This window comes from Carettochelys insculpta, chromosome 19 (assembly GCF_033958435.1).
Source record: "Carettochelys insculpta isolate YL-2023 chromosome 19, ASM3395843v1, whole genome shotgun sequence".
In the NCBI taxonomy this organism is placed as follows: domain Eukaryota; kingdom Metazoa; phylum Chordata; order Testudines; family Carettochelyidae; genus Carettochelys; species Carettochelys insculpta.
Window position 1 is genome coordinate 2,161,673 of NC_134155.1, and position 27,931 is coordinate 2,189,603.

General features: G+C 47.2%; 1 protein-coding gene across 2 annotated transcripts in view; it reads left to right on the top strand.

Annotated features, from left to right (window-relative positions):
- Positions 1 to 27,931, top strand: part of SSH2 (slingshot protein phosphatase 2) — a 177,491-nt gene that overhangs the window by 110,735 nt on the left and 38,825 nt on the right. For both annotated transcript variants that reach the window (XM_075014051.1, XM_075014050.1), the window contains one exon: positions 26,137 to 26,240. In XM_075014051.1, the coding sequence (XP_074870152.1) occupies positions 26,137 to 26,240 (104 nt within the window). The remainder of the gene's footprint in view (positions 1 to 26,136; positions 26,241 to 27,931) is intronic.

A 27,931-nucleotide genomic window follows, 5' to 3' on the forward strand; every position in this document is an offset into this window, starting at 1 on the left:
TGTATGTTTTGCTATTTTGTAACCTGTGAAAGAGCTTTAAAGAGTCTTTTCTTTAATGCTGGAGGGTTTCCTGTTATGAAAGAGAAACTGTGTAGTGAACAGTGTTTTAAACTAAAAAATGGTACAAAGAACTACCAGTTTCTCCAAATATATTTTAAGCTAATCTTGGAATCCTTTACAGCAGTGCTTATTGACTTGTTTACCATTGTGGGCCACATCTCCAGCTCTCTGTTGTGTGGGCTGTATCCAAAACAATACAGATGCTACCTGCGTGGCTCTGAGGATATTATGGGCCCCAGCATTGTGGGGACTGGGTAGCATGATGGCTGAGAACCATGCCTTTTAACGGAGGGAATGGGGGGAGAGCAACTGAAAACCTGTAGTAAAATTTCATACAGCACGGGATTAAAACTAGCCATGAACTGTTGTTGCAGGTTTGGGTAGCTCAGGATAGTGCTACCACTTAAAAGTAATCAGCTTCCTTCAGAATCTGTGTAACATACAAGGGATGTTACAAGTGGTTAATAAATAGGGCATTTGATTTTGTACCCAATGTAATTAATATTCCTGTTATTGACTCACTTCTTCCTATCCAGTCTTTGCTTCCAGCCCTATCCTGTTCTGTTTCTTTTCCTATTTTTTTCCCTTTGGGTTTGAGAAAGGACCGATCATATCCTTTATCTTAACATCTAACTGTAGTGTAAAGTTTAATTATCAGTGCAGTGGTTTGTGCTGAGGCATGTGTTCAGCCATGAAATATGTGGGTGCTGCATTTACAGCATCCTGGAGGCTTTTCTGCATTTCAACAAATGTGGAGTTCTGTTGAAGATCTTTAATTGCTTTTCTGCCTTTGTAAATATTTTACCATTATAGTGAGAATTACTGGCACTTGGGATTTAAAGAGAGAGCTGAAGATAAACAGAGATTCAAGGAAAAGGGAGTTCCACAGAATAGCTCAAATTGCAGCTTTCAACTGCAGTTGAATTCATCTTGTGAACTAAGGGTCATTTGTATTTTGGATGTTTGCACCCCCAAAATAGACTGGTTAGATTTTTTTCCCACTTAAAAGCTCAGTACAGACTTTTGATCAACAGTGAATGTGAATAGCAATATTACTTTCCTGGTATGCAAGCTATGTGTCCTTGGTTGCCTTGGCAATGATATAATACCCTGTTCCATTCCACATGGCAAGAAGTTGTGAACTGAGCATCGTTTCCATGCTGCCTGTACCTGACAAGGTGGACTGATCAGCCTGGGTCAGATTATGCCAGCTGAGCTGAGTGAAATTTCTTCCTCTCTTCCCTCCCTTTTCTCATTCATCCTAATGTATCAGATAGAGCATGGGAGAGACCTCTCCTCCCCAGTGCTTCTCGTCAGGAGACTTTTTTCCGATTACCTCAGTACATTTGCATAGGTGTGTTCTTCGCACTCTGTTGATCATTAACTGAGGCGGAGGATGTGTTACTCATGTCTAGACTTCCTGCTTGGATGACTTGTTTATTTGCCTGGGGGTGGAGCATATTTCATTGTCGCTGCTCTTTTGTAGGCCCTCGTCGGAGACGGAATACTGGGCAGGGTGAACCAGTGTTTGACCCAGTCTGGCCCTTCTTCCTCTGGGAAGCAGAAGGGGTGCCTGAAATAGGGTCCAGACCTGAGCATGAAATCAGTGATCTTGGAGTAACTGGTTTTCAAGCAATAAATAGTTGGGTTAAAATCTTTAGCTAGCATGCCAGATTTACATTTAAAAGGGATATGAACCATGCCAATTGTTTCTGAGATACTGTGATCTGGTGGCAAGTATTGGAGGGGTAGCTGTGTTAGTCTGGATCTGTAACAGCAACGAAGGGTCCTGTGGCACCTTCCGTGAGTCTGTGCTCACGAAAGCTCATGCTCAAAACTCTTCTGTTAGTCTATAAGGTGCCACGGGGCCCTTTGTTGCTGTTGTGATCTGGTGGGACTGCTGTGGAAAGAAACATTCGTTCCCAAGGAAAACTTAGTTTTCTTGTCAAAGTTATGATTCCCTCCCTGCTTCTCTAAAGACGCAAACCCCTCAGTAGAGAGTGGCCCTTGGAGTTCAGCTGTTATTTAGGCTGCTTGGTTCTTTCCCTGGACTACACCTCTTCAGATCTTTATTATAGAACCTCAGGCTAAAACAGTTTTTCCGGGAAGGGATTTAAATGACTTCAGGCTAATTTTGTTGAAATGCCACTTATCTGGCCAAGCTTAGCAGGGTCAGTCAGTTCAGAATCCTGGGTTCTAGCCTGTGGTAGCGATGAAAGTTATTGTCCATGCTGTGCTGTTCCGACCAACAGCACAGGGACCATAGTCTCCTGAACTGGCTTAAAACTAGTCCCGCAGGCCATTTCCCCACCTTACCAGATGTCCTGCCACTCATGGAACAGTCAGAAATTGAAAGTTAAGTCTGATCCCATCTTCAACCTGATTGTTCTGTAAAGCCAGTCTGCTATTCAGAAAACCTTTTTGTCCCCACGTAGCTGTATTAAGGCCAACCCTGCACCCTTAACTTTGAACTTATTGTCATAACGTGGCATTTGTTTTTAAGGCTACTTTGCACTGTGTTTATATACGCCTAGGTATTGGCGCTTTCATTCAGCAGTTGACAGCTGACTGGGTGTAGCTGGTCTTGGGAACTAACAAAACCATAGTCACATCATGTAAGATTAAAAAAAAAAAAAAGAAAGACTTTTGTGTCATAAGCTGGTTGCTAACCGGAATCTACTCCACAAGCAGTGTATTCATTCTGCTTGTCTCCAGGGCCCCAGGACAGGATCTGCACTCTTTTCAATGGGAAGTCTGTGAATTCAGAAAATGAATGCTGCAAGACTTAGCAGGCTGTATGTCCCAGGTGTCTCTATGTCCCCATGAAGTGTGGAGGACTAAGGTGGCGTATTGGTGAAAGCATGTTTCTAGGAAAGCAGGTAACATTCTCTGAAATAGTGGCACGTCTGTCAACCAGCAAACTTGACATAAAGTAATGAATGAACTTTGGTTTTGACGTGGCTGACCTCATTCTGCTACTTCAGTTCTTTCTAGTAACAGAGAGTAAGGCGTGCTAGTCTATACACTATCAAAACAAAAAGCAGTCAAGTATCACTTTAAAGACTAGCAAAATAGTTTATTAGGTGAGCTTTCGTGGGACAGACCCACTTCTTCAGACCATAGCCAGACCAGAACAGACTCAATATTTAAGACACAGAGAACCAAAAACAGTAAGCAAGGAGGACAAAAGATAACCAAGGTGAGCAAATCAGAGAGTGGAGGGGTGGGGGGGAAGGTCAAGAATTAGATTGAGCCAAGTATGCAGACGAGCCCCCATAGTGACTCAGAAAGTTCCCATCACGATTTAAACCATGTGTTAATGTGCCGAATTTGAATATAAAAATCAGCTCGTCCACTTCTCTCTCTAAAACGGTGCGATAATTTCTCTTCAGTAACACACATACCTTGAGGTCATTGACAGAATGCCCCATTCCATGAAAATGTTGACTAAGTGGTTTGTGGATCTGGAGTGTTTTGATGTCTGTTTTGTGCCCGTTGACCCTTTGTCTAAGGGAGTTAGAAGTCTGTCCAATATACAAAGCATTTGTATACATACATGCTTATACATATACAATTATACAATTTTCATATTATATAGTACAATTATACAATATACATGCTTTGTATATTGGACAGACTTCTAACTCCCTTAGACAAAGGGTCAACGGGCACAAAACAGACATCAAAACACTCCAGATCCACAAACCACTTAGTCAACATTTTCATGGAATGGGGCATTCTGTCAATGACCTCAAGGTATGTGTGTTACTGAAGAGAAATTATCGCACCGTTTTAGAGAGAGAAGTGGACGAGCTGATTTTTATATTCAAATTCGGCACATTAACACATGGTTTAAATCGTGATGGGAACTTTCTGAGTCACTATGGGGGCTCGTCTGCATACTTGGCTCAATCTAATTCTTGACCTTCCCCCCCACCCCTCCACTCTCTGATTTGCTCACCTTGGTTATCTTTTGTCCTCCTTGCTTACTGTTTTTGGTTCTCTGTGTCTTAAATATTGAGTCTGTTCTGGTCTGGCTATGGTCTGAAGAAGTGGGTCTGTCCCACGAAAGCTCACCTAATAAACTATTTTGCTAGTCTTTAAAGTGATACTTGACTGCTTTTTGTTTCAGTTCTTTCTGTCTATGCAGGTACTTAGCTGATTGTCGTCACCATAATATCTGAAGATGCATGGTACATTCATGACCATATAATGGTTATTAACAAGTGAAGTTTTGTGCTTTCTCTTGAAACCCGGCTAGTTGCCTAGTAGGCTAAGGCCACAAATCATTTATTCTTTTTCTGAGCAAATGTTTGCCCTCTGAGTTGTCAATATTGAAAACCATGCATTTGCCTGTGTATTTTGTAAGGATGGTTTTATAAAATCTTCGTTCCACCATTGTGTGATCATCTCTGATCTCCCCAGTACAGTAATCCTTCTCTTTTCTGGGTTCTGTTTACACTTGGCTAAAACTCAAGGCAGCCATTTGTTTTTAAGTGCAACTATAGCATGTCTACGGATCCCTCTGTTTGAAAGTATGTGACAGGGCTTGCAGGGGGGAAAAAAGTCAAGGTTCAGCTTCATCTCTTGATCTGGCACAGCGTCTGAACATTCTAGGAGCTGAGAATTGGTGGGTTGCTGTGATGCCTTTGAAATGCTGTATTTACAAAGCCTCAGGGACCTTCAGTCATTCCTATAGCTATTATCTGTGCTTAATTTGTGTCAAGGTATCTTGAAGGCTCCATTCAGGTCATTCTTTTGCAGACATCTTGCAAAATATTCTGCTTAGAAACCCTTCTGGGCTATCACATGTAAACACTCCTGTATTTCTCTTGCTTTTTTAATATTGCAAGTTGAATAGAGTGTCTTTTCTTGGATCAGTCTGAGCCTCTAGTTTGTTGTGTGATGTCGCCATCTTCTTACATCACAGTTGACTGCTGTGGAGTCATGGTCACACCAGAAGGCTGATCTCAAAGGGGGAGTAAGCAATAGAAAACAAAGCAGCAGAAATGTAGCACTTTAAAGCCTAACAAAATGATTTATTCAGTGATGAGCTTTTGTGGGCCTGTCCCACAAAAGCTCATCCTTGAATAAATCATTTTGTTAGGCTTTCGAGTGCTACATTTCTGCTGTTTTGTTTTGTTGCAGTACAAACTAACACGACCACCTGTGTTACTATTCAGTAGAAAATAAGCTCTCTGAGGAACAAGTACCTGTCTTTACTCCCCAGGCTTATTGTGCGAAAAGAAATGGGAAGAGAGAGGTGTGTGCAATGTACATACCAAGTTATTTCTAAGTAGAGCACTCTTCGCAGAGATCTCCCTTGTACAAGCCGTCAGAGCTTTTGCACAACAAATACTGTTTGCTGGGAGAGTAAATGACAAGTGTTTCAGACACCCTCTCTCCTTAGATTGTATCTTGCACTGTCTGTTCACCTTGTATCTGTAGTAGCTCCCCAGTGGATTCCTGTGAGCAATCTGACTAACACACTGCTGGAGTGTTTCTTTTTGGATGGGATGGGACTGGGATAGGGCATTCTGGCTTCTGAGATGAGAGATTCACCTGCAGCAAACCATCATTAAAAACACAGTTACACTCTGAAATTCAGTAGACAAGTAGTAAGTTGGAGCAGCTATTGTTGGCCCAGTTTTCAGGCATGGTTAGAAGTAAACTAATCCCTTTGCCAGTCCCAGGCTTCGTGGTGGAACTGGGAACAAAACACTCTTTAAAAGTAGTTGAGCTAATTAAACGTGATTGTGATGTGATGAGTGCACCCGAATGGCTGCTTAACTGGTGTGGGTTGCTGCCCCCGTGCTGTGAAAGAGCAGGTGGGAAAATCAGAAAACAAAGAGGAATCAGAACTGCCGGGTTCCTTAGTGTGTTCAGGATTGAAAGCCAATTAGATGGGATGGAACCAAATCATTTGTCAGTATCACCTTTTACCCTCCCCTCTCTTCACTGCCACTGGGAAGAACAAGAAAGCAAATTGGGCCTGTGCACACTCATGTACCCTACTAATTAGGGGGTGATGAGAGTGCAGAGTGAGTTTGTGCTGGGAATTGTCTAGTAGTATGTACAGCCTGTGCGTGTCTGGATTTGTTAGTGTGCCTTGCTAAAATGGCTCTTTACATTCCAGAGCGGCTAAAGAAGGCAGGTGGTTGGACCTCAGTGCCCCAGAGAGCTGGGGCCTTGAAAGGACAAGCACCCCAAAGTTAACAATGGGTAGTGGGCAAGTTTTCCCTTTGCATTGACAGCTCTTGGTAGCATAGGCACAATGGCTTCTGGAGCGCAGCAGTAATTTGTGTAACTCTCTCCTCATGTCCAATTGTAAAGCTGTGTTGCAGGGGTTTCTCTCTTGTAACCAGTTACTGATCCATGAGCAGACCACTCAGTTTGTCCCATGACTGTTCAGGCTGCTGAATTGCCTTTGAAAGGGAGCTTGTGAAAGGCTTTTAGAAGGTCTTAATGTGTTTCATGACAGGCCTTGTGAGTTAAATTTTGCTGTGTTGTGGGGTTTTGTAAGCTGAGCTAGAAACTCCTAAAATGGATTTGTAAAGGCAAAGCCAGTGTCCTTCACTCAGTGGTCTCAAACTGTGGGGTTTGCCCCTCCTAAGGGGACTCAGAGGAATGTTCAAGTGAATACACTGGGGCCCAAGCCATCTGCCATGGGGATCAGGGAGAGTGTGCCATACTTCCAGCCTGCTTTGCACTCAGACACATTACTCTGCCAACACCGTTCACCCCAGCTCAGCTGTGCCCTCATACCCTCTGTGACCCCAGTCCAGCTCTCTCCCCCAACAATACTGTATGCTGTGCGGTAATGGAGGGTGGCATGGACAAATTCCCTGAATGGTAGTGGTGGGATGACTGGAAAAGTTGTGGCAGTGTGGCATAAACTGGAGTATCACGGGGGGGCTAGATGGAATTGTAGGTGCTCAGCTGGCTGAAAGACCATATGTAATGAGTACTTACACCTCTCAGTGGGATCTTGACCCACTGGTATTTTCTGGGTTCCCCCAGAACTCAATCCTGCATCCTGAACCAAGCACTGTTCTCATTAATGGTTTGGATAATGAAGTTGATAGTTAAGTATGCTTGTGACATTTGTGGATGTCCCCAAGCTGAGAGGTGTTGCAAGCACTTTGGGGAGAATATTAGAATTCAAAACAACCTTGACAAATTGGATAATTGGTCTTAATTCAACAAGATGAAATTCCATAAAGCCAAGTGCTTTACTTAGGAGGGAAACATCAAACCCACAGCTACAGAGCAGGGAATAACTGGCTAGGTAGCTGTGCTGGTGAAAAGGATCTGACTGTCACAGTGGATCACAAATTGAATATGACTGAGTGGTGCAGCTGCAAAAAAGCAGTCACATTCTGTGGGGATGTTACCAGGCATGGCATAAATAAGACACAGGAGATGACTGTCTGGCTCTGTTCAGCACTGGTGAGGTCTCAGCTGAGCACTGTGTCCAGGTCTGGGTGCCAAACTTTGGGAAAGAAGTGGACAATTGGAGAGAGTCCAGAGGAGAGCAACAAAAATTATAAAAGGTTTAGTAAGCCTGACCTCTGAGGAAAGGCTGAAAAATGGGCATGTTTTGTCTTGAGACAAGAAGACTGAGTGAAGCTCTGCTAGGTCTTCAAATATGTTAAGGGCCTCTACGAAGGGGACTGTGCTCAATAGTTCTCCCGTCTACTGGTGATAGGACAAGAAGTAATGGACTTAATCTGCAGCCAGGGAGATTTAGGTTAGGCATTGGGAGAATACTCTTCCCCCATGGCAGTGAACTTCTGGAACAGGCTGTGAAATGCTTAACCCTGGAGCTTTCAAAGAGCATGTTGGACAAACTCCTGTCCGGGATGGGTTGGGTTTACTTGGGTCCTGCTTCAGTGCAGGGGCTGGACTTGGTAGTTTCTTAAGCTTCCTTCCAGCCCTGCTTTCCTGTGAATCTGGGATACCAGAGTAGTATGTTAATTTATAACTGTGCCATGACATGGCGAATATAGGACTGTAGGGGTGTATCCAGAAATAAACTCAAGTTAGTGCTTAGGGTCCTTCATTTACACCTTTGGGAAGAAGTTGTCGGTGGCTTTGGGAGGAGGTTGGATTTCTTTTTGCAGCCTGGGGAAAATCACAAGAATGCTTGTTGTTTTTGCTTCCTTATGCCACCTGATGTTCTTTTGTGTAAAACTTCGTAATGCCCATTGGCCAGCGCTTGGAAGCTATGCTTAGAAGGTCTCTCATCTGCTCCTTTGGAGAAATCCCGTCTTCTTCCCACCCTCAGCCTCTTTACTGCCGGCCACAGACCACCTTTAATGATATGTGAAGAACAGCAGCGATACTATTCCTCGCAGTCTGTCACCTTCCCTTTTAAAGGGTGGGAGGAGAATGATTAATGGAAATTATTTCAGGAATGGAGCACTTTTGGTAAGTTGATCCCTAGCAAGGACCCAAGAGAAAATGGGCAACATCGCTGCCAAGAAAAACTTGCCATACTGACTTGGAGCGGTGTGGGAAGCCACACTGAATTTGTATTTTAAAACAAAAGATGGGAAGATAGCTGGTGTGATGCCTATATTTAAGAAGGGCTCTAGAAGTGATTCTGGCAATTAGACTGGTAAGTCTAACATCAGTATCAGGCAAATTATTACAGTTTCAATTAAAGAATAAAAGTGTCAGACACTTAGGCGAATATTATGTGTTCTGTAAAAGTCAACGGGGTTTCTCTAAAGGGAAATCATGCCTTACCTTTGAAGGTGATCAATAAGCATGTGGGAAGGAGGGATCCAGTGGAGATGGTCCACTTAGATTTCCAGAAAGCCTTTGACAAGGTCCCTCACCAAAGGCTCTTAGGTAAAGTAAGTTGTCATAAGAGGAAAGGTCCTCTCATGGACTGGTAACTGGTTAAAAGACAGAAACAATGGGTAGGAATAAATGGTTAGTTTTCAGAATGGAGAGTGGTGTCCCCCAGGGGTCTGTATTGGGAGCAATCCTCTTCAACCTATTTATAAGTGATCTGAAGAATGGAGTAAACAGGGAGGACACAAAATTTGCAGATAATACTAAACTGCTCGAGATAGTTAGGAACGAAGCATACTGTGAAGAGCTTCAAAAAGATCTCACAAAACTAAGTGATCAGGCAACAAAATGGCAAATGAAATTTAACGTGGATAAATGTAAAGTAATGCACATTGGGAAAAAGTAATCCCAACTACACAGACAAAATGATAGGGACTAATTTAGCTGTAACCACTCGAGAGAGATCTTGGAGTCATTATGGGTAGTTCTCTGAAAACATCCACTCAATGTGCAGCAGTAGTCAAAAAAGCTAACAATGTTAGGAATCGTAAAAAGGCTTAGAGAATAAAACACAGAATATCTTTGCCTCTGTGTGAATCCATGCTGGGCCCACACTTTGAATACTGCATACACATGTGGTTACCTGATCTCAAGAAAGGTATCTTGGGATTGGAAAAGGTTCAGAAAAGGGCAATGAAAATAATTAGGGGTTTAGTATGGGTGCTATATGAAGAAAGATTAAAAAGCTTAGGACTTTCTAGCTTAGAAAAGAGGAGATGGGGGTAGAGGAGATATGCTAGAGATCTATAAAATCATGACAGGTATGGAGAAAGTGAATAAGAAAAGTTATTTATTTGTTCCCATAAGAACTAGGAGTCACCAAATGAAATTAATGGGTAGCAGGTTTAAAGTTAACAAAAGGAAGTTTTCTTCCTGCAGTGCGCGGTAGGCCTGTGGAACTCCTTGCCAAAAGATGTGAAGACCAGGATTTGAACAGGGCTCCAAAAAGAACCAGATAAATTCATGGAGGTTAAGTCCATCAATGGCTGTTAGACAAGATGGGTAGAAATTATGTCCCTAGCCTCTATTTGTCACTCAATGACTATCTGTTCTGTTCACTCCCTCCATGACATCTGGCATTGGCCACCGTCGGAAGACAGGATCATGGGCAAGGTGGACCTTTGGTCTGACCCGGTATGGCCATTCTTATGTTGCTATGTAAATGTCTGGTCTATCTCGGCCTTCGCTTGGAGGTTTACTTACTGATTTCTGGAATCCTGATGGTTATCACAGAGGGTAAATCTACACTGAGAAAATGTTGGTGTGCCTAGCGGTCCTATTGATGATACATTGGCATTGCTGTTAGTTGTGCCAGCTGCATTGTACATGGAGCAGTTAGACATTACAGTGCCTAAAAAATTCCTTCTTGCCTCTCTCTGTAGTATCTGGCACAGGAGAAATGTAGAGAAAACACTTACCAATTTCCCTAGTGCAGACATGTCCTTGGGGTGAAGTTTTTAAGTGTAGAAATGATCTGCCTCCCTAATAACATATTACCAAACCCAGCTTACCAGCTGCTCTTTCTACATGTTGGCCGTCCAGCATAACGCTGAAATGTAGTTGTTAATGTCTCAGCTGGTTTTTACCCTTTGATGCTGATCCAATGCATTTTGCCTTATGATATTTTATAAATGAGGGGGTTATACTTTGAGACAAATGTTAAACTATCAGTACTTGTAAATGACAATTACAGAGCAAAGACTCTTCTAAATCCATAATAAATCTTTCATGTTTTATTGAGCCTGAGAAACACCCTGCATGAGTTGTAAAGAGCTCTGGTATGGAGAATGATGTGCCCATTTCAGGAGAGCATAATGCTCGCAAGATTTCAGAAATAGTCCCAATACAGAAAGATGAGAGATGTTGACCTAGAGAATAGGTAGGAAATTACCTGTCAATTTAAAGCATCAAAGTAAAGTGATAGTCTGTGTCAATATTTCACTTAAAATATTTTTTGTTTAAAAACAAAGTCTTTCTTTTATTATTGCTAATTAACGGTAATTTTAGGGAATTGTTTTTAATCACATTGGCTGTGGCCATACTTGGCCGAAACCTCGAAATGGCCATTTTGAAGCTTACTAATGAGGCGTTGAATTGAATATTCAGTGCCTCATTAGTATTAGGACACTTCCGGCCGCGGCACTTCGAAAGTGCTGCTTTCGAAAGCTCGCGGCTCGGCGCGACTACATGGGGGTCCTTTTCGAAAGGACCCCGCACCTTTTGAAATCCCCTTATCCTGCTCACTGATTGGAAGAAAGGGATTTTCAAAGGTGCGGGTCCTTTCGAAAAGGACCCCCTGTGTAGCCGCGCGCTTGCAAAGCGCCGCGACTGGAAGCGTACTAATGCTAATAAGACACTGAATATTCAATTCAGCGCCGCATTAGTAATCTTTGAAATATGGCTGTTCCGAAGATTTGTGCATGTGTAGACACAGCCACTGAGAGAGAGTGTTTGCTGAAGTATTGTGCCCATGTGTGTGAACCAGCTGTTGCACCGCAGGAAGTCACTAGAGCGGGAACCTTTCCAAGACAGCATAGGAAGGGAACCCCCAAGGAACATAGTTACAAGATATGTCACCAGGGCATCCAGAGATCTCGATGAGCCCTGGAACTGGGCTGTGAAGAGAAGTTTGGCAAATGAGTGTTCTCCCTGAAAATCTTTTCAGCACCGCCTTAATTTCTGATAAAAGAATATTTTGTTTCCAGTAGTTGCCTAGTAGGTAATCGCATGGGCTGCGACGTGCCAGACTGACTTATGTAAGTGGGGAACGGATGCCTCAGCACAAAGGGGCAGTGGAGCACCAGGTCGATGCAGTGGGAACGTGGGAAAACCTTGGAGCAATGAAATTGCTGCTGTTTCATGGATGAGAATGTACAAGCCTCTTCTCCATATGCTTTCAAGGGCATCAGACCAATAGGGTGAAGCATCTGCTTCCCCTCAGTGCAATGGAAAGCCTTAAAATTGCAACTGTGATTACTCTGAATGGAGATGGGCAGGCTTTCGTGTCCCATTTCAGTCCCCCTTGACTTCGGTGTTCTTTGCAGACTGTAACCTGAAGCAGACTGTCTTCTCCACAACTGCATTGCGGAATGTGGGTCCTACCATCTAGCCCTCTTTCCCAGCAGCACAAGCAGCTACCAGTGGGGGCTCTGGCACAGCACTTCCTTGGGCTGCAGCAGCTCCCTGTCTCCTAAAACTTGCTGCCACTGCTGCCTTCTGTTCAGGCGCATCAGTGCTAGTGGTGATGGGAGCTCAGGTACAGATGGACTGCCAGGTAGGCACAAGCACCAAGCTGTCCGTACCTGCTGAGGGCGGCCTATGGGACTGTTCACAGTGCTGGCAGACACCAGGTCCTTACCCTTGCTTGGGCTGCCATTGTTGCTACACTTGTTTAAGGTGAAAGGGCAGTAAGATTACAGACCCGTCAACCACTACTGCATCTCAGCTACAGGCAGGTGTGCTCTGAGCTGGCCCAAAATGCACCTTTCCCGTGATTCTCTTTTTAAATTCAAATCACCCCAGACCAGCATTGAACTTCACCATGATTTCTCCCTTGGGTCCTGGCTGCTACCTCACATTCCTCCAACTCTCCTCTTTGTTAGCATGCAGTCTGCAGAGCTGTAGCCAAAGCCTCTGCCAGTGCAGCAGTGGTGTCTGGACACTACACTGTCTTCGCAAATAGACTGAACATGTCATTTCTGACTCAAGCAGCCATCGTTGTCCTGGTGGCCTTCACTCAGCCTCCCTGTACCTGAATCACAACCACTGACCTATTAGTTGCTGCAAAGCCAAGGCTGGGTGCAATAGGGATTATGGACTGGCATAGGTTTTAGAAAGGGCATGAGTCAAGGTAAGACTCATACAGCTTGGTGCAAGCCAGGGGAAGATTGTGTGGGCTTGCTTGGCCAATGTTCACGGTCACCGTTTCACAGGGATGCAGCTGGAACTCTTCATTCAGGAGAGTCAGTGGTGCTGATTCTTCTTCCAGCCTCACACTGTTGGGCATGCTTTGGCTAAATATAGATAGCCTTGGACTTAACTAATATGGAGAGGGACAGTATTTTGACCTCAGTGTGTCCCTCTTGACTTCTGTTACAGTAATATTTAAAGCAACAGTGTCTCTTTTGTTTAGTACTGTGAGGCTCTGCTAGCCAGGCCAAACATGGTTAGGTCTAGGGGAGCAACGAATCTCACGCAGCTACACTGAGAGAGAAGTTTGTGCCTAGAGTAGTAGTAACCTGGTATTGAGAAACAAATATATTTGGAGAAGAGGCTATTGTACTGTTATAGGTTTTGATCATAAGTGTACCAAACTGTTCATGGTTGACAAAACACAAAAGCAGTTCTGGAGCACTTTAAAGACTAACAATATAAAATTTATTGGGCTATGAGTTTTTGTGGGACAGACCCACATGGTTCATGTTCATGGTTGGTTAAACCTTAATAAACTTTGCAGAGGAAAGCTGTTCTTTCAACCTTTAGTAACTAAGGAAATAAAGATACAATGCAAAGAATGCCCCCAGTTCTGTCTGCATTGATCTTGAAAGGGGAAAGGTACACTGTGAAATGAGAATTCATTTGTAGAAAACCAAACTAGGAGTTTAGCCTTTTTTGATCTTTAACATGAAGAATAAATTCCACTCTTTGAATTTTTCCAAATTGGTTGAAGTGCATTAAAATTCTCACTGAACTTTTTATCACTTCTGTTCATAGAATAAAAGACAGCAAGTCTCGGATAAAGTCAAGCATTTAAGTACAGCACATATGGTGGTAACTCTTACAAGCACTCCCTTGGGTATAACTTTTCTGCTTAGCAAGGTTGATTATGTGTATTAGAAATCCACAGATATTTAAACAATATACAGAGTTAGAAGAATATCTCATGTAGGGATTCGGTCTGGGAATGTCTTGACCAAAGACTTTTTTGGAGATGGTATCATGTAAACCAGCACCCTTTGATTCCTCATTCCCAGTCTGTATCACTAGTTTGAAAATGCATGGCATTATACATCTGCTGTGGAGATTTAAATCCAGATTTCTCAGTGTGAGCGGTTATTGTTTAACCCCCTCCTTTTATAAAGGGTCACTTGCTTTGGGAGTGCTGTCAGAGCAATGCTTTTGTGCATCAGTTGAGCAAAAGCACTTTACAGACCCTCCATTAGACATCTGGCCCAATATTTTCCAGATGAGTAAACAGAAGCAAATCTGGTGACTTTTTGCCAGAGTCACGTGATCATTGTTCTCGTGAAGCCTGTTTGTCCTAGGCTTTGACACTACAAACCCAAAACAGGGTTTTGCTGTTATTGGCTATGTCTACATGAGCCCCAAACTTCAAAATGGCCATCAGCTCATGGGAATAAGGGGACTTTGAAGTAGGCGGGGTCCTTTCGAAAAGGAGCCCAGTGGGGATGAGACACGCGGCGGTGAGGCGCATCAATTTCGAAGTGCCGTGGCCGCCCGCATGCTAATGAAGCGCTGAATATGCATTTCAGCGCTTCATTAGTAAACTTCAAAATGGCCATTTGCATGGCCATTTCAAAGTTTGGGGCTCATGTAGACACGGCCATTGTGGCTAGCAGCTTGCACCATGTCAGCTCAGTCTGAGGACAGCTCTGCACTTAAAACACTGCCTCAGCATTGTTAATCCACATCCTTGGAAGGGGACAGCTATCTTGATGGGTTTTTCACACCCCTGTGGGATGTAGTTATGCCACAATGGGTGATGGCAGAGGCCTGGTCTCTCACATTTACATCTCTCTTCTGAATTACCTCTTTGTATTGGTGCATACTGAATGATGCACTTCCGAATGGACCGAAACCACCTGTTAGACAAGGCAGGGTCTGGAAAGGGAAATGCTGATATCTGAATTTACATCAAATCCCCTGGGACAGAAGGATAATCCAGGTGCTAATTTCACCTAAAACTAGGGAGATTAAAACAGTTAACCAGTTAACTGGTGAACAGGTAAGCATGCTAGTAAACCTCAGGCTTGCCTATTCACCAGGTAACATCCTTGCCTAAGACAGCATTCACAGTCCTGGTGAAAGGTAATCACGCTGGAATCTAGCCTGCTTCTTGCTAAGCCCTGACGGGCATGGAAATGCGGCCAGGGGAATGTATGTGAGAGTGAGGAAGTTTGTTCGCTTTCTCAGCTGGTCCTCTTTGACCTTGAGGTCACTGCCTGACAGGAAGTACTACAGACGTTTGACAGCGAAAGGATGTGAGGAAGAATCTCAGTGTGATGGCAGCTCCGGTTTCAGGAGTGAGCTCTTGTATCCCGGCTGGAGGGTCAGGGCATTATGTCCCTATATACTTGGGGTGGGAGAGTTGGGCTTACAGACCTTTCCTCTGCCTCGTAGAGTCAGAGCAGGGACCCATTCACACGTGAAGAGAGTTGCTATGTGGCGTCTTTGGGTCTGACATGGTATTGCTGGGCCGGTCCACTCATACGCAGGAGCACTGTGTGTGCAGGCCAGGTAGAGGAGGAGCACACAGGCACTAGCTGCTGAAATTGTACCGTCAGCATGACTCCTTACTCTGGAGACTGCTTTTAAGTCAGCGTTATTGTTCCTCTAATGACCACATTCCCTATGTGACTGCGAGGGAAGGCAGCTAGCGGCTGGAAGGAGGGAACCCCAAGCCCAGCTGATTTCAGGGCCCCCTGAAGAGTAGGAGGAAGGCTCTGGGGCAGGGCTGTGTCCACAGGATAGTGCTCAGACCTGCTGTGGGCGCATAAGCGGAAGTATTGCCTGGAGCAGTGTTGCCCCACCCTTGCTGGTAGAGCCGAAGCTCTGGCTGTGCTGAAGAGATGAGCCCTTTGCTTAGCCTTGGACAGCAGCTTGTGGTGTGTCTTCTCCTGCTCTTTGTGTTGAACCAGTTCCCCTCCAGCATCACTTCGTAATCCCCCTCCTCTAATTCTCTCTGGCCTGCACATTCTGGGGAGCTGAGTCCTGCGGAAGAGACAGCAGTTTGTGTAGAGCGGATCCCTGTCGGCCCAGAGGGAGTGAGGGAAGGCTCTGCCACGGCCCAGCCAGCACCAGGATGCAAGGGGGAGACCCCAGGTTCCTCAGAGAGCTCGTCGCCACTGAGAATGCAGGCAGCAGCTTGTGGAGCAGAAGGTGTGAATACCCAGCTCCCAGAGCACGGCCCCTGTTCCTGGGCATGAGCTGATCCAGCTCTGCTCCTCTGGCAGTGGCACCAGAGGGCAGGTAGAGGGCTTAATGGCCTCGAGTTCATCTGGCATCTGTCCAAAGTGTCACTCCTGCCGGGGTTGTCCAAGGCAGCATTGGTTCTGCTGCTCTTCGAAGTATGGGGGGAGGGCAGGGATCCAGGCTGCAATGCTTAGGGGAAGAGGTGGGACCTTGATGTGGAGGAGGTCATCCCATCCTTTCCCTGGGCTGGCGGAGTCGTGGCCAGTGTGCCCCTCACCAGTCGCCTCACTTAAGCATATTTGATGTGTTGGCATTGGATTTGTCTGCTGTAAATCCAGGAGGTGTCCAAGAATGAGCTAGTCATGTAAAGCCAGGCCTGTGAATGACGGCTTCTGGGGGCTGTCACCAGCTCTGCCAGTGATTTGCTCTGTGGTCTTGGGCAAGTCACTTTGCCTGTCTGTGGAAGGTTGTTACCGTTACATTAAGTGAGTTCTCTGTAAGGGAGGTGTCCAGCCTGTTCTTTTTGTAAAGTTTTGTTGGTTTGAAGGGGGAATCGACATGCAAACCCTGGAGCCCCCGTGGTCCATTCAGGTTCCTGCAGAATGCTCCTTACCATGGGGTCTGAGTGCCAGGTAGTTTGCGAGCAGCCACTTTTAGTGTCGCCTTAGGGCAGCTTCTGCAGATGCCCTCCGTGTTAACCAAGCTATCGAGGTGAAAAAGGACTTCATTGAGGTGGAGGGGGGGCAGGAGTTGCTGTCTGCTGGGTCTTCACTGCTGGAGTGGATGGTGAGAGCCTGTTTATCACCCCTGCCTCCCTGGAGGGAGCCCCACCGCCCAGCAGAGGAAATGCCTGGTGACAAAGCCTTTGTTTTCACGCTTTGCGCAAGTGCAGATGTTGCGTCAAACATCTGTGCATGGGCACTCGGTTCCCACGCTTAGTTTGTTTTCCCGGTGCGGTTTCTCAGCTTGCAGAAGTGTAGAGTGGCAAGGGTTTGCCTTGTCAGAATGCCACTTCCCTGTTCCCCCTTCGGACTCAGCCTTGCCATTTCCACAGACATGTCCCAGTGTCACGTCAGTAAGCCGCAGCCTGGTTTTCCGGCCCTGGTTTCAGAGAGGCCCAGGCGCCCAAGTGCTTCCTGTCACCGAACCCCACTGGGCTGCCTTGACATATTTTCTAGTCTCAGGTGGTTCCACCTTTCTGTCATGCTACTCTTTGGCCAGAGAGGTTGTCTGTGGGCCACAGGGTGTTAGTTCTGCTCTATGCAGCCCTGGGAGCTGGCAGTTTGTGTGAAATGCCTGTGTCTGCACCAAGCAGCTGTGAGCAAAACTTTGAGTAGAACACAATAGCAGGACAAATGTCTCTCTGCAGTGCAGCTGCTTTCCTCTGGTTGCAACCAGAACGCGATGCTTTAGAGCAGGGCACTGCATGGGGGAGCAGGAAGGAACATTCGCCGAAAACCAGAGGAACCCCAGCAGTGGGAATGGGGAGCAAATGGCTTTGTCTTGGCACATACCTGGTGAGAGGCCCAATGGCTGGGAAAGTCCAAACTTGTAAAATTGTTTCTAAAACATCCATGTGAGTTTTTGACCCCTCCCTTCTGGTGTGGCAGGGGCCTGGGAAGGCCAGCTTGCCAATTAAGCCCTTGTCTTGGGACTCATGGGCAGTGGGTTCAGCTCCCAGCTCCATGTACACAGATCCTGGGCATGCTGGGTCCTGGCGCTTGCTCGCTGCCCTGCAGTCTCCATGTTCCCTCCCTTCCAAGTGAGCGGCATTGGTTGCTGGTGTGATGGGGGCCGTGTAAGCATCTAGAGCATAGCGGGGAGTGGGTTGACCTCTTGCTCTTGTGCTGGTTGCCGGCTGAGTGCACCGCAGCATCAGGGTGCAGACTGCCCTCCTTGCACCATCGCATCACCCTTTGTCCTGAACAGGACCCTGTGCCGTAACTTGCCCACCAGCGGTCAGGACTGCCATGCCCTTGGCAGCAGGACTGATGCTCTGAACACCACAAATGTCGGTCGGGTCCATCGTTCTCTCCATGGCTGGTTTTAAAATGGCTTCCTCTTTCTGCTGGGGCATGATAGAAATGCACCTTTGCAAGGGCTTGGCCTTGCACTGCCAGTTGTGCCAGAGGTGGTGGGCACGCTTTGTGACATAGGCAGTGTGAGCACCGGCTCGTCTTTTCCCAGGCGTACAGGGGGCAGCATGGGGGTGGGGTACAAATGGGTTGTTGGGCCTGCTTCCTCTTCTAACGCTTTGCAGTTCTTCTTTGCCCAGTCTCACCTTCCACACACGAGTCTCTTTCTTGGGTACCTGGCACCCCCTGCTGTGTGCTGGTCCAGAGCACCCTCTCTTCCTGGCTCTGCAGCATTGGGAAGGGTAGGTGCTCACAGCTCTTCCTAGCCGTTGATGGCGTGCCAGTCCCCTTCTGATGGCTTGGTTTGCTCCAGGGAGGCAGATGAAAGGAGCCTGAGCCTCAGGGCTGTAATTGATCTGTCGAGAACCTGCTAGAACCTGGAGGAGCAGGGTGTAAATCTGAAATAAATCCGTGTGTGCTCCTGGCAGCCCCATGAGCTCCAGGGCCTGGCACTGTAGGAGACGGACAGAGCCCTTCTGAGAGGAACGTGTGAGCTGGGAGCTTGGGCAATGACTGGGAGTCTGGGGGCCTGGAAGTCTCTTTCTGACCCTTTCAGTGGCCTGATATGTGAACTAGGTCTGGCCACCATGTACCTGTCCTGTCTTCGGACAGCTTCTTGGCTCCGGGCCTGGGTCTGTCCAGGGGTGTGTGCGCTGTCGTTGGTGGCACTCTGAGCTCTGCTCTAATACACAATGTGAATATGCAAATCCTGGGTCCCTGCATAGTGCTTTGTCTGCTGAAGGCTGTCACTTACTAACATACACACTAACTTGTGGGCTGTTTCATTTCTTGGGGAAGAACCTAACATACGCTGTGACCTGCCTGTTTTGCTTTGCCAGTGCCTCAGCTTCCTTCCTCCCTCCCTTCATCAACTCTCCCAACCACCGCCTTGTGGAATGCACAGGGCAGCCTGGTGTGGGGCCCAGAGCTGCAGCATGCACTACCCAGAACTAGCTGCTAGCACCAGGCACAGCTCCAGCTACGTGGGCTAACCCCTCTGTCAGGCCTTGCTCTGTCCCAAGAGACGGTCTTTAGGGAAATCTGCTCAGCAGCTTGCAGGCCTCCATGGTTACAGCAGAGCTCCATTGTCACGGAGACCTGCAGCTCCCTGCAACTTGGCACAGAAGTAGAAGGGGCAGCCTCTTGTTTTGCTAGGCAGTTGCTCTCCATATTGGGCGCACTGCAGTGCCCAAGCAAATGATGTCATAGACTAGCAGAGAAACTTGGCATTTTGCTGTAAGCATATGGGGGGTGAGGGTGTAAATTCACATATTAAGTATCTGGAATCTCCATTTTTAGAAAAGGACAGTTGCTGCTTGGTCCCTGTCCTGACTGCCCCAGGAGCCAGCAGTGAGCTTATCTTGTGCAGAGCAGCTTGGTTGGGAGGGCTCCCCTGGTAGGGGGAGAGGGAGACCCATCCCTGCCACTTATCAGCTGCAACTTGCTTCCAGAGTGGTTGTTTTGGTTCTCCATCAGGTGGGCTGCTTTGGGAAGTACCTGACTAAGAGCTGGTCCAGACAGCTGGCTGGAAGGAAGCTGTGCTGATGACTAAGCAGTGCTGACTGGAGAGCTCTCCTCTGGCTCATAACAGCCTCATTAAGCGTTTATTGGTATTAGATGTTGCCAGAAGCAGCCCAGGTGCCTCTTTGGAGCAGCTGTTTCCGTTCTCTGTAAAGCGCCAGCCGTAGAGATGCATTGTGCAAGGTTTCGTGCAGTGAGGGAGGTGCTTGGTGGCTCTTGGGATGGGCTAGGTCCTTTGAGATTCCCATCCCCACATTCCGGGGGGCGGGGGGGGGTTTTCAGGTTTGGGGCCCTCTGCTGACAACACTTCTGGCATCCGGTTGCCCTTGCTCCTTTGTCTAGGGCTTTGGAGCTGAGAGGCATGTTTCCCCACACCCCAAGGGTGCTGAGGCAGGCTGGGTTTTCTTACTTCCTCACAATAGAACTAGGGGGCTGGACTGTAGGCCCCGGAGGTTGGGACCGACCCGCCTCGAAGGACATAGCCTGGGCCTGTGCAAGAGGCATTCAGTTGTTGCAATTCCTGGCAGCAGCCCAGTGCAGGAACTTGCTGACTTAGGCGTCAGATCCAAGAAGTGTTGTGGGCATTGAGGGCATCTCCTGACCAGACTGGAGTGGGGACATGGGAACCAGAGGTGGGGACACTGCCCTCAAGGGAACCGCCCCACCAGTGAGCTTTCGTGGTGATGCTGGCAGGGAGGTTGAGGCCCTTGTTGCCTCAGACCCCCAAAGGGGAGGAGAACAGAAGTCTAGCAGTCAAGTGGAGATTGGCTGCCCCATAGTGGGAGTATCCCAGGCCTTGGCAGGGAGTTTGAGGGGCTGCACTGGGTTGTTTCCTGCTGGGGACCTTGGATGTCATGTAACTGACACTTGCAACTTAGCTATCCTGACCAGAGAATGACAGGCGGGTGTCTCACAACACCTGGCGAGCTACCCACCGTACCTCTGTTCAGCTGCCAGGTTTGCAGTGCCCTGCCATTTTAGCCAGTCTCCCAGCTATGTAATGCAGTGTGTTCCAGGCACAGCGAGCAACAGCTGTGTACCCTAACAGCCAGCCCTTAACATATGAGCCAGGACATATGTATGCAAGATGCTTTGGTCCCTTACTTCCGTGTACCTTCAGGAGGGCATTAGGAAAAGTCACTGACAGGCTGGTGCTGTGTAACCAGAAGTCCATTACTACGGCCTGCAAGGCACATTCCCTGCCTTTAAGCAGAAGGTGACTTGTCTTCGTGATGCCTTTCTCCAGCTCCTGCTCTGGGGAACTGTATTTGCAAGGGTGGAACACGGTGTCTCCGCAGAGGAGCTCATTGCATTCATGGCTTACTGTGCACGTGTTAAACAGAGAGCAGTGAAGTCATGGAAAGAATGCGGTTCTCTGCAGTGCTGGGGCAGACCTGGTCAGAGCACTTGGGAGCCATTGGTCAGGGCTGGCCTCTTGCCTTTCATCTGGAGCTCCTGTTTAAAAAGAGAGGAAGTGTTGGGACGGCCATGCATCTCCCTCCTCCCAGGTCCTGCTCAGCTGTCTGTTGTCCCACTCATGGCCTCAACAGCTGTGTGGCTTGTTTAGAAGTTGACCCCTTTGTAGGATGGTGTCAGCAGGGTCTTTGTGGAGGTGGGTACTGGTTTGGGGTGGGGGAAAGGCCACCTGTGTGCTTAGATGTGTACAGTTGCTGCAAAAGCCCATTCCTGGTCATTAAACCAGGGACAAATGTGGGAATGTGGTGTTGTCACAGAGTGACTGCCGCATGCTTACGTTGTCAGGGCTGCCACTGGCCTTTGAATGAGTTGACAAGTATTTAGAGTATGCCAAGGCATAAATGCCATCTGGTTGTGAGTGCACAAAGTTTCCTAACAATGCTGTGACCAGCTCCCTCACCTCTCCGTAAGTTAAACGGCTAGATGCTTACCAGAAATACTTGTTTCTGAGCGAAAGGCTGAACCTTAATACCAAGGGATACCTGTAGAAGGTCTCTTTCCATAGTACTAGGTAGAGGAATAGAATAAAGCTGCACTTGGGTTGCCAGTTGCTTTGTAACTTGGAATCCCCTAGGAACCCTGGAGTGATTCTCAATATCTGCAACCTCTTTTAATCCACCAGGACATGGAATTGTCATTTAAATTTTCATCTGTGTGCTTAGACCTTGCACATTGAGCCTTCATCCAGGGGTAACGGCTATCCTACACACCTGCCTCAGATCTCTTTGTGGAAGAAACCGCACAGTTTGCAGGGGAGCACTGGTCAATTAATGCACAACAAGAGTACAATTCAGTCCTCTGGGTCAATCCCCAACTGCCCCCTTGCTTTGAGTTTGGTCTGCTGTGAGTTGGCCTCTTTCATCAGAAAGCTCTTGAGTGTCTCAAGAACTGGGCCTTAGTTCTGGAATGGTTTTGTAAACTGGATTTTAAAAACCAGGCACAAGTGTGTTCTGTGTTGGGTGGCACATGCTGCGATTGAGCTCTGAGCAGGAAGCTGGAAAACTCGTCCAGCTGGGCGGAAGAATTATGCTGCACCCTGTGCTACAGGTCAGTCGTCTCATTGTACCTTCATTTCCCTTATTTTTATGTTCACACACATGTATCCACTCGCCACATTCCTGAGTCTGCGGCCTGAACCTTGTATCTCCTTATGGGAACTCTATTTATAACGCTCAGTGCCACACTCGGCTTGGCATAATCTTTGCCGTGAAGACCTTGCAGCTGGCTGCTGATGAGGCAGGCAGAGGGCTGAGAGGCTGCCTAGGAGCGCTCTACCATCAGTAGGTGTATGCAGAGTGACAAATCAAAAAAACTGCCTTCGCACCCTCAGAATGGGGCCCACTGGAGAGAGTGAGTTTGGTATGAATTTTCTTTGCAAAGGGCTCCTTCCTTTTCCAGGCCAGCTTCCTCACTGCTTGGATCCTTAGTTCAGTCATGGCTCTGTGCTGGGAGTCCGTGTTATGCTGGAGACCATTCTGCATTATGACTTCACTGCAGGAGGCAGTTGGGGAAGCTGAGAGCAGGGCACAGCTAGATTTAGACTTCAGATGGTTCGGCTGCTGTGACTACTGTTGTGTTACTGTGGCAGAAATGTCAAGGAAACAGCAACTGAGGACAACCAATTTGCTTTTCATGTGTGATGTATCTGAAAGCCTTCCCCAGCATGCCTCTCCTCCACCCACCGCCTTGGCACAGGAGTGCAAAGGGGGGATACACTGAAGGAAATTCAAAACTAATACGTGTCTCAGTTGGCAGCTGCAAAGCCCAAGGCCTCATCTTCCAATGGCAGGTAGAGGGAGACATGCAGGGCATTCTGATTGCTGGTTTGGAGTAATGGGCTTTCCTCACCCAGCCATTGCCTCCATAGCATGTCTGTCCTAGCATGGCAAGAGAGCCCCAGTGAGCTCGTTGCTCTTCTCCTCCCCAGGCCCCTGCTCCTGAGCGGTGTCTCTCCATCCTGGCTGGGGCGGGAGGTGGGGATTTATCTTCTCTGCTCTCTGCTCTTTGGTTCTGGGTATATAATCTTCCTGCTTCACCGGACTGATCCGCTTTTCCACATTCTTACCAACCTGCTTTTTGCATCTCAGGTTGGCAGATATCTTCTCCTTTGAGACAGGTGCTTATCCCCTGGGCCCTTGCAATGCCCTGTGACTAACCAGTATCGCAGGCGAAATGTTAACTTGAAACACTGCCTCCAGCTGCACAAAGATAGCTAAGGTGGCGAATCCACTGAAGGACGGAGGCTTTTCTGGTCCCCACATGTGAAGTTCTGCGGCCCCCTGCTTTTTCAGCCAGTGTCCAATGCCAGTGGAGTGAGAACTAGAAAAGTCAAAACATTTTTGTGGGGTTTGAAGTGAATGTGCTGAGCTGTGTATTCCTTCTATGCTGGCCCCTGCTGATAAATATTGACTGCCCGTCTCTCCCCGCCCTGGTATCCTAGTTCATAGCATACAGCACATGAGGCCATAGAATAGACAGGGATGGGAGAAATGACCGCAGAACTTTCTTGCCACTGGAAGACTAATACTGATGTGATTGAGCAAGGTAAGCACATAGGTTTTAATGCAGTTGAGCCACCCAGCCCATCCATGCGCGTTCCTCTTATTCCCCTAAAATAGCTTCATAAATGGTCATGTTAAGTCAGCACTCTAGGGTAACAGGCCCAGGTGGAGTGGGCTCTGTCTGGGGCATGGCTGTCTGTCCTGGCGGGCTGTGTTGGTTATGTGGTTGCTGAGGCAGCTTGCTGTGCCTGTTTTTCATTTTTTTTCTTGTGAAGCATGAACTCCTCAGTTGTATCTGATGTTGCTTCTGAAGTGAAGCTGCAGCAGGAAGAGGAAAGTGGACCCATTAATTCCTTTTTCCTTAGCTTTTGCTCCCCTATAATCTCATGGGGTGGAGTGGCTCAGCATAACAGAGAACTGTGCTTTATCCCCACAACTCTAGCTGGCGGGTCGGAAGTAGTTTCCAGGAACCTCTTCTTCTAGTGGTGAGATCAGGAGTGTGCTTCTGTGAAGCATGAAGCCAGTGCAGAGGCTGGAAAAGAATGCAGCTTTGGGGAGGTTTGAGGGGACTGGCAGGAGGAGTCTGCAGAATAGATGGTTTCGACATAAGTGAACATTTTTCTGGTATGTGCAATGTGTACTTCAAGGGACTTGGTAGCCTGAGGGCTTTGCAGAGAACATCATTGTCACATGGTGCCAGGGGAGCTGTTGGCTAAAACTCTTGTCATGGGAGGTTCCGAGGGCCTGATTTCTCATGAGAAAACATCTGTTCCGCATGCCTGGTGATGCATCTTTCATTTAGCACAATAACAATTCTTGATCCTTTTTGATCTAGGGAAAAAAAAATAGTCCCCCTGAAAATTCCTGGTGCTTGGCCCAACATGGTAAAGAGCTAGCAAGTCGTGGGCTGAAAGGACAAGGACTCTGGGGAAGCACAGCACAGTTTGGGGCTCCCTTGAGATGTCACTAGAAAGAGGATGGGGTGGGGGTTTCTTGCGAGTGCTGCCACTCGGGGTGCCATTGGAGGGCAGGGACAATGCACTTTTCTCATGGGAGCATGTGGACTTAAAGCAGATAGAGACAGGGTTTTAGTGACTGAAATTTACCCTTGCAAAGCAGCCAGGAATATCCAGTATCAAGGCCTCCATTCAGGAGAGCTGTTGTGCACGTGCTAGTCCAATTGACCCCGGTAATGGGGGACTACTGAGTTCTCTACGGAGCCTTTCTCTTCACTGGTGGGTAGGCATGTGCCTTCCTGTGTGCATGTGCTGAGATGCTCTTGTGAATTCAGGTGCTAAGACAGCTGTTAAATCCCTCCACTGCTGTGGAACAGGAAGTATGCCTGAAGGGTGTTAATCTGGTGTTTTTCACTTTTATCATTTCTTGTAACTTTTCATTTTCCTCTGATATATGGAGGGGTTTTTGCTCTGTTTGAACTTCCTTTTCATTAACTCTGCCTTCAAGAGGGAGCTAATAACTGTCCTGTTTATCTTGAGAGAGGCTCGTAAAGAGGCTGAGAGTCTCTTGGGGGAGCAAAGGCGGTGAGCTAGCTTCTTGCAGAAGGCATGACGCTGTTGGTGTGTACAATTGCAGTGACTCTCCACATCCTGTCAAGATGTGTGTAGCTCATCCTGTTACTCTAGCATTGTTGTTTCTGGCTTTATTAGTTTCGTAATGTTTTGGGGTTTTCCCCCTTCAGTTTGGCACAAAGAGGGTGCCCCAAACTCGGAGTAATGGGATAACTTAATCCAGCCCACTTGTGCTAAGAATCACGTTTTCCTCCGTGCACTACAACAAAAGTGTGCTTTTAAAAAGAAAGCTACTTTAGTGTTTTCTTAATATAAAATCTTTTTCAGAAGAGGGTCTCTGGGAAGCTACTTCTGCAATCCATTCTTCATGTCACTTGATTTTAAGGGCAAAGTCAAGGTAGTGAAAGGTGTCTTCAAGTAACAGCATTATGGTTTCGCTTTTAATTTATCTGAGTCTCTTCATGAGCCAATTACCACATAAATTATCAGACAATAGTTTGATGCTTCATTAATCCGTTGTATGGACTGATGGTCCTTCAGCTAACTACAAAAGCAAGAAATCTGTAGCTATGGGGCATCAGCTATCTCTCTGAATAGCAAAGCACAGGGTTCACCATACCAATTCCAGCTTGGATTTCAAACATTGATAAACATGCTGCTATGTGGAAATGTCTGCCAGACATCTAGGTTTCTAAACCAAAAGCACCTCTTAAGGTCTCTACCGCAGTTTTCTGTTACACTCATACTCTGAACTGTGTAGTATTCCTAGTGAAGAAAGAAACTTTTAGTTGTCCCTCCCCGGCACAGTGGTCTGGATGTAAGCATCTTTCCTGTCCAGAGCCCTTGTTTGTCATGTTGCTTTCCCTCCTTTCAAGTGACTTATTTTATGTCATCTTGCAGCATCAGTGAAAGCTTCCTCACTGTGAAAGGAGCTGCCCTCTTCCTGCCCCGAGGAAATGGATCGTCTACCCCCAGAGTCAACAACAGGCGCAACAAGCATGCAGGTAAATGCACCACCTCTGTGTCTGTCTGGCAGCTCACATTTCCTCACTTCCCTCTGCCCTGCTTTCTCCTCTTTGGGGTCCTGCACCAATGCTCCAAAAGCCACATTACTGCAGTTCTTGGTTTTCGTTACAGACATTGGCCTCTTGAGGCTGCTGCACTTCATGTTGGTTGACATGAAGGTCCCAGTAATTTTAAATTTTTTTGCAGCTCTCCCTTCCCAAAAGAGCCCTGGTATGAGTAACCGCTTTCGCTGATCTGAAAACGCTTCTTTAGTGACGGCAACACTAACGACCGCCTCCTAATTCTGACTGGTGATGGGAAGCACTAGGGGTCTGTTAATGTGGCTTGTATTCAGATAGACTCGTGTATTGAATGAATAATATGAAGCCAGTCAGAACTGTGCCCTCTTTGTCTGCTGTAAGCTGTCAGCCTCTGAAAAATGAAACCCAGGCACGGCTGGGAGGTGCTGTTCAGTGGGTACCTGGTGCTGATTCATCAGTGGTACTTCACAGCCTCCGATTCTTCTCTTCCTTCATGGAACAGTCACAGGGACAAGAGGAATGCGAGCATTGAGGACTTTGAACTTTCAGCTGGGGCAGCAACAAGAGCCAGAGAGGGCAGATTCAGTTTTGTCCTTGCCCAAAAGCCACCACCCAAAAGAGTGACTTAAATTGATTCCAGCTCCCGTTTCCATGGCACTTATGAGTTGTTAGAACCTCCCCTAACTGCATGTCCTGAAAAACCAGAGCTGGTCAGAACGAGCCTCCACACCCGCACCCTGCCCAAAGCTCCCACCTGAAACACTTCTAAGGAAGACTGACTTGATGTCAGGAGTCAGAGATTGGCTTTCTCCTCTTCCCCGGCCAGAACCGTGGCCATGAGCTGTAGCTGAGCTGTGGGAGGCTGCGGTGGAGCTGTGAATCCTCTCCTGTTGAGAGAAAATAGAATGGGCTGAACACTGGGTTAAAGCCAGACTCTTTGGCTGGGATTTAAGCAAATCTGTCTGGTGTGTGTAAGTGGGGCCCTCATCTTTCAGAACTGCTGCCTCTCTCTGCCTGTCTCTCTTCACTCTCCAAAGCACTTGCACAGTTACAGCCCAATCTGCTTGATGCATCTTGGCTTTACCATGTGGAGGGGGAAGGATGGAATTCATATGTGGCTCTGGCCAGAAGAGGTCATGAGTGGTAGCACAAGCAGAACTAGGGCTCTCAGCTGCCCAGACTCCATGTTGGAGCTGACTTGCAGAATGTTTGTGTTCTTAAATCTTGGTACAGCTGGCTGCGAAGGAAAACGCCCGTAGTGAATATGGAGTCTGCAGAGATCAAGTTTCTGCTTTGGTGCAATCACTTGCTGCAGTGTATATTATATTGTAGGCAGCAGCATGGCCTAGATGACAGATAGATAGTTTTGTTCTAGTTTAGGAAGGAAGGACAGACAGACGGGAGAAAAGGAGGAGTTGCGCTCTATGTGAGGGAGCAGTATGATTGCTCAGAGGTCCAGTATAAAGAGAGAGAAAATCCAGTTGAGTGTCTTTTTGGGTTAAGCGTAGAGGTGGAAGTAACAGAGGTGGTGATGTAGTTGGTGTCTGCTATAGACCGCCAGATCAGGGAGGTGAGGTAGATGAGGCTTTCTTCAGGCAGCTAAGTGAAGCTTCCAAATCACAGGCCCTGGTTCTCATGGGAGACTTTAA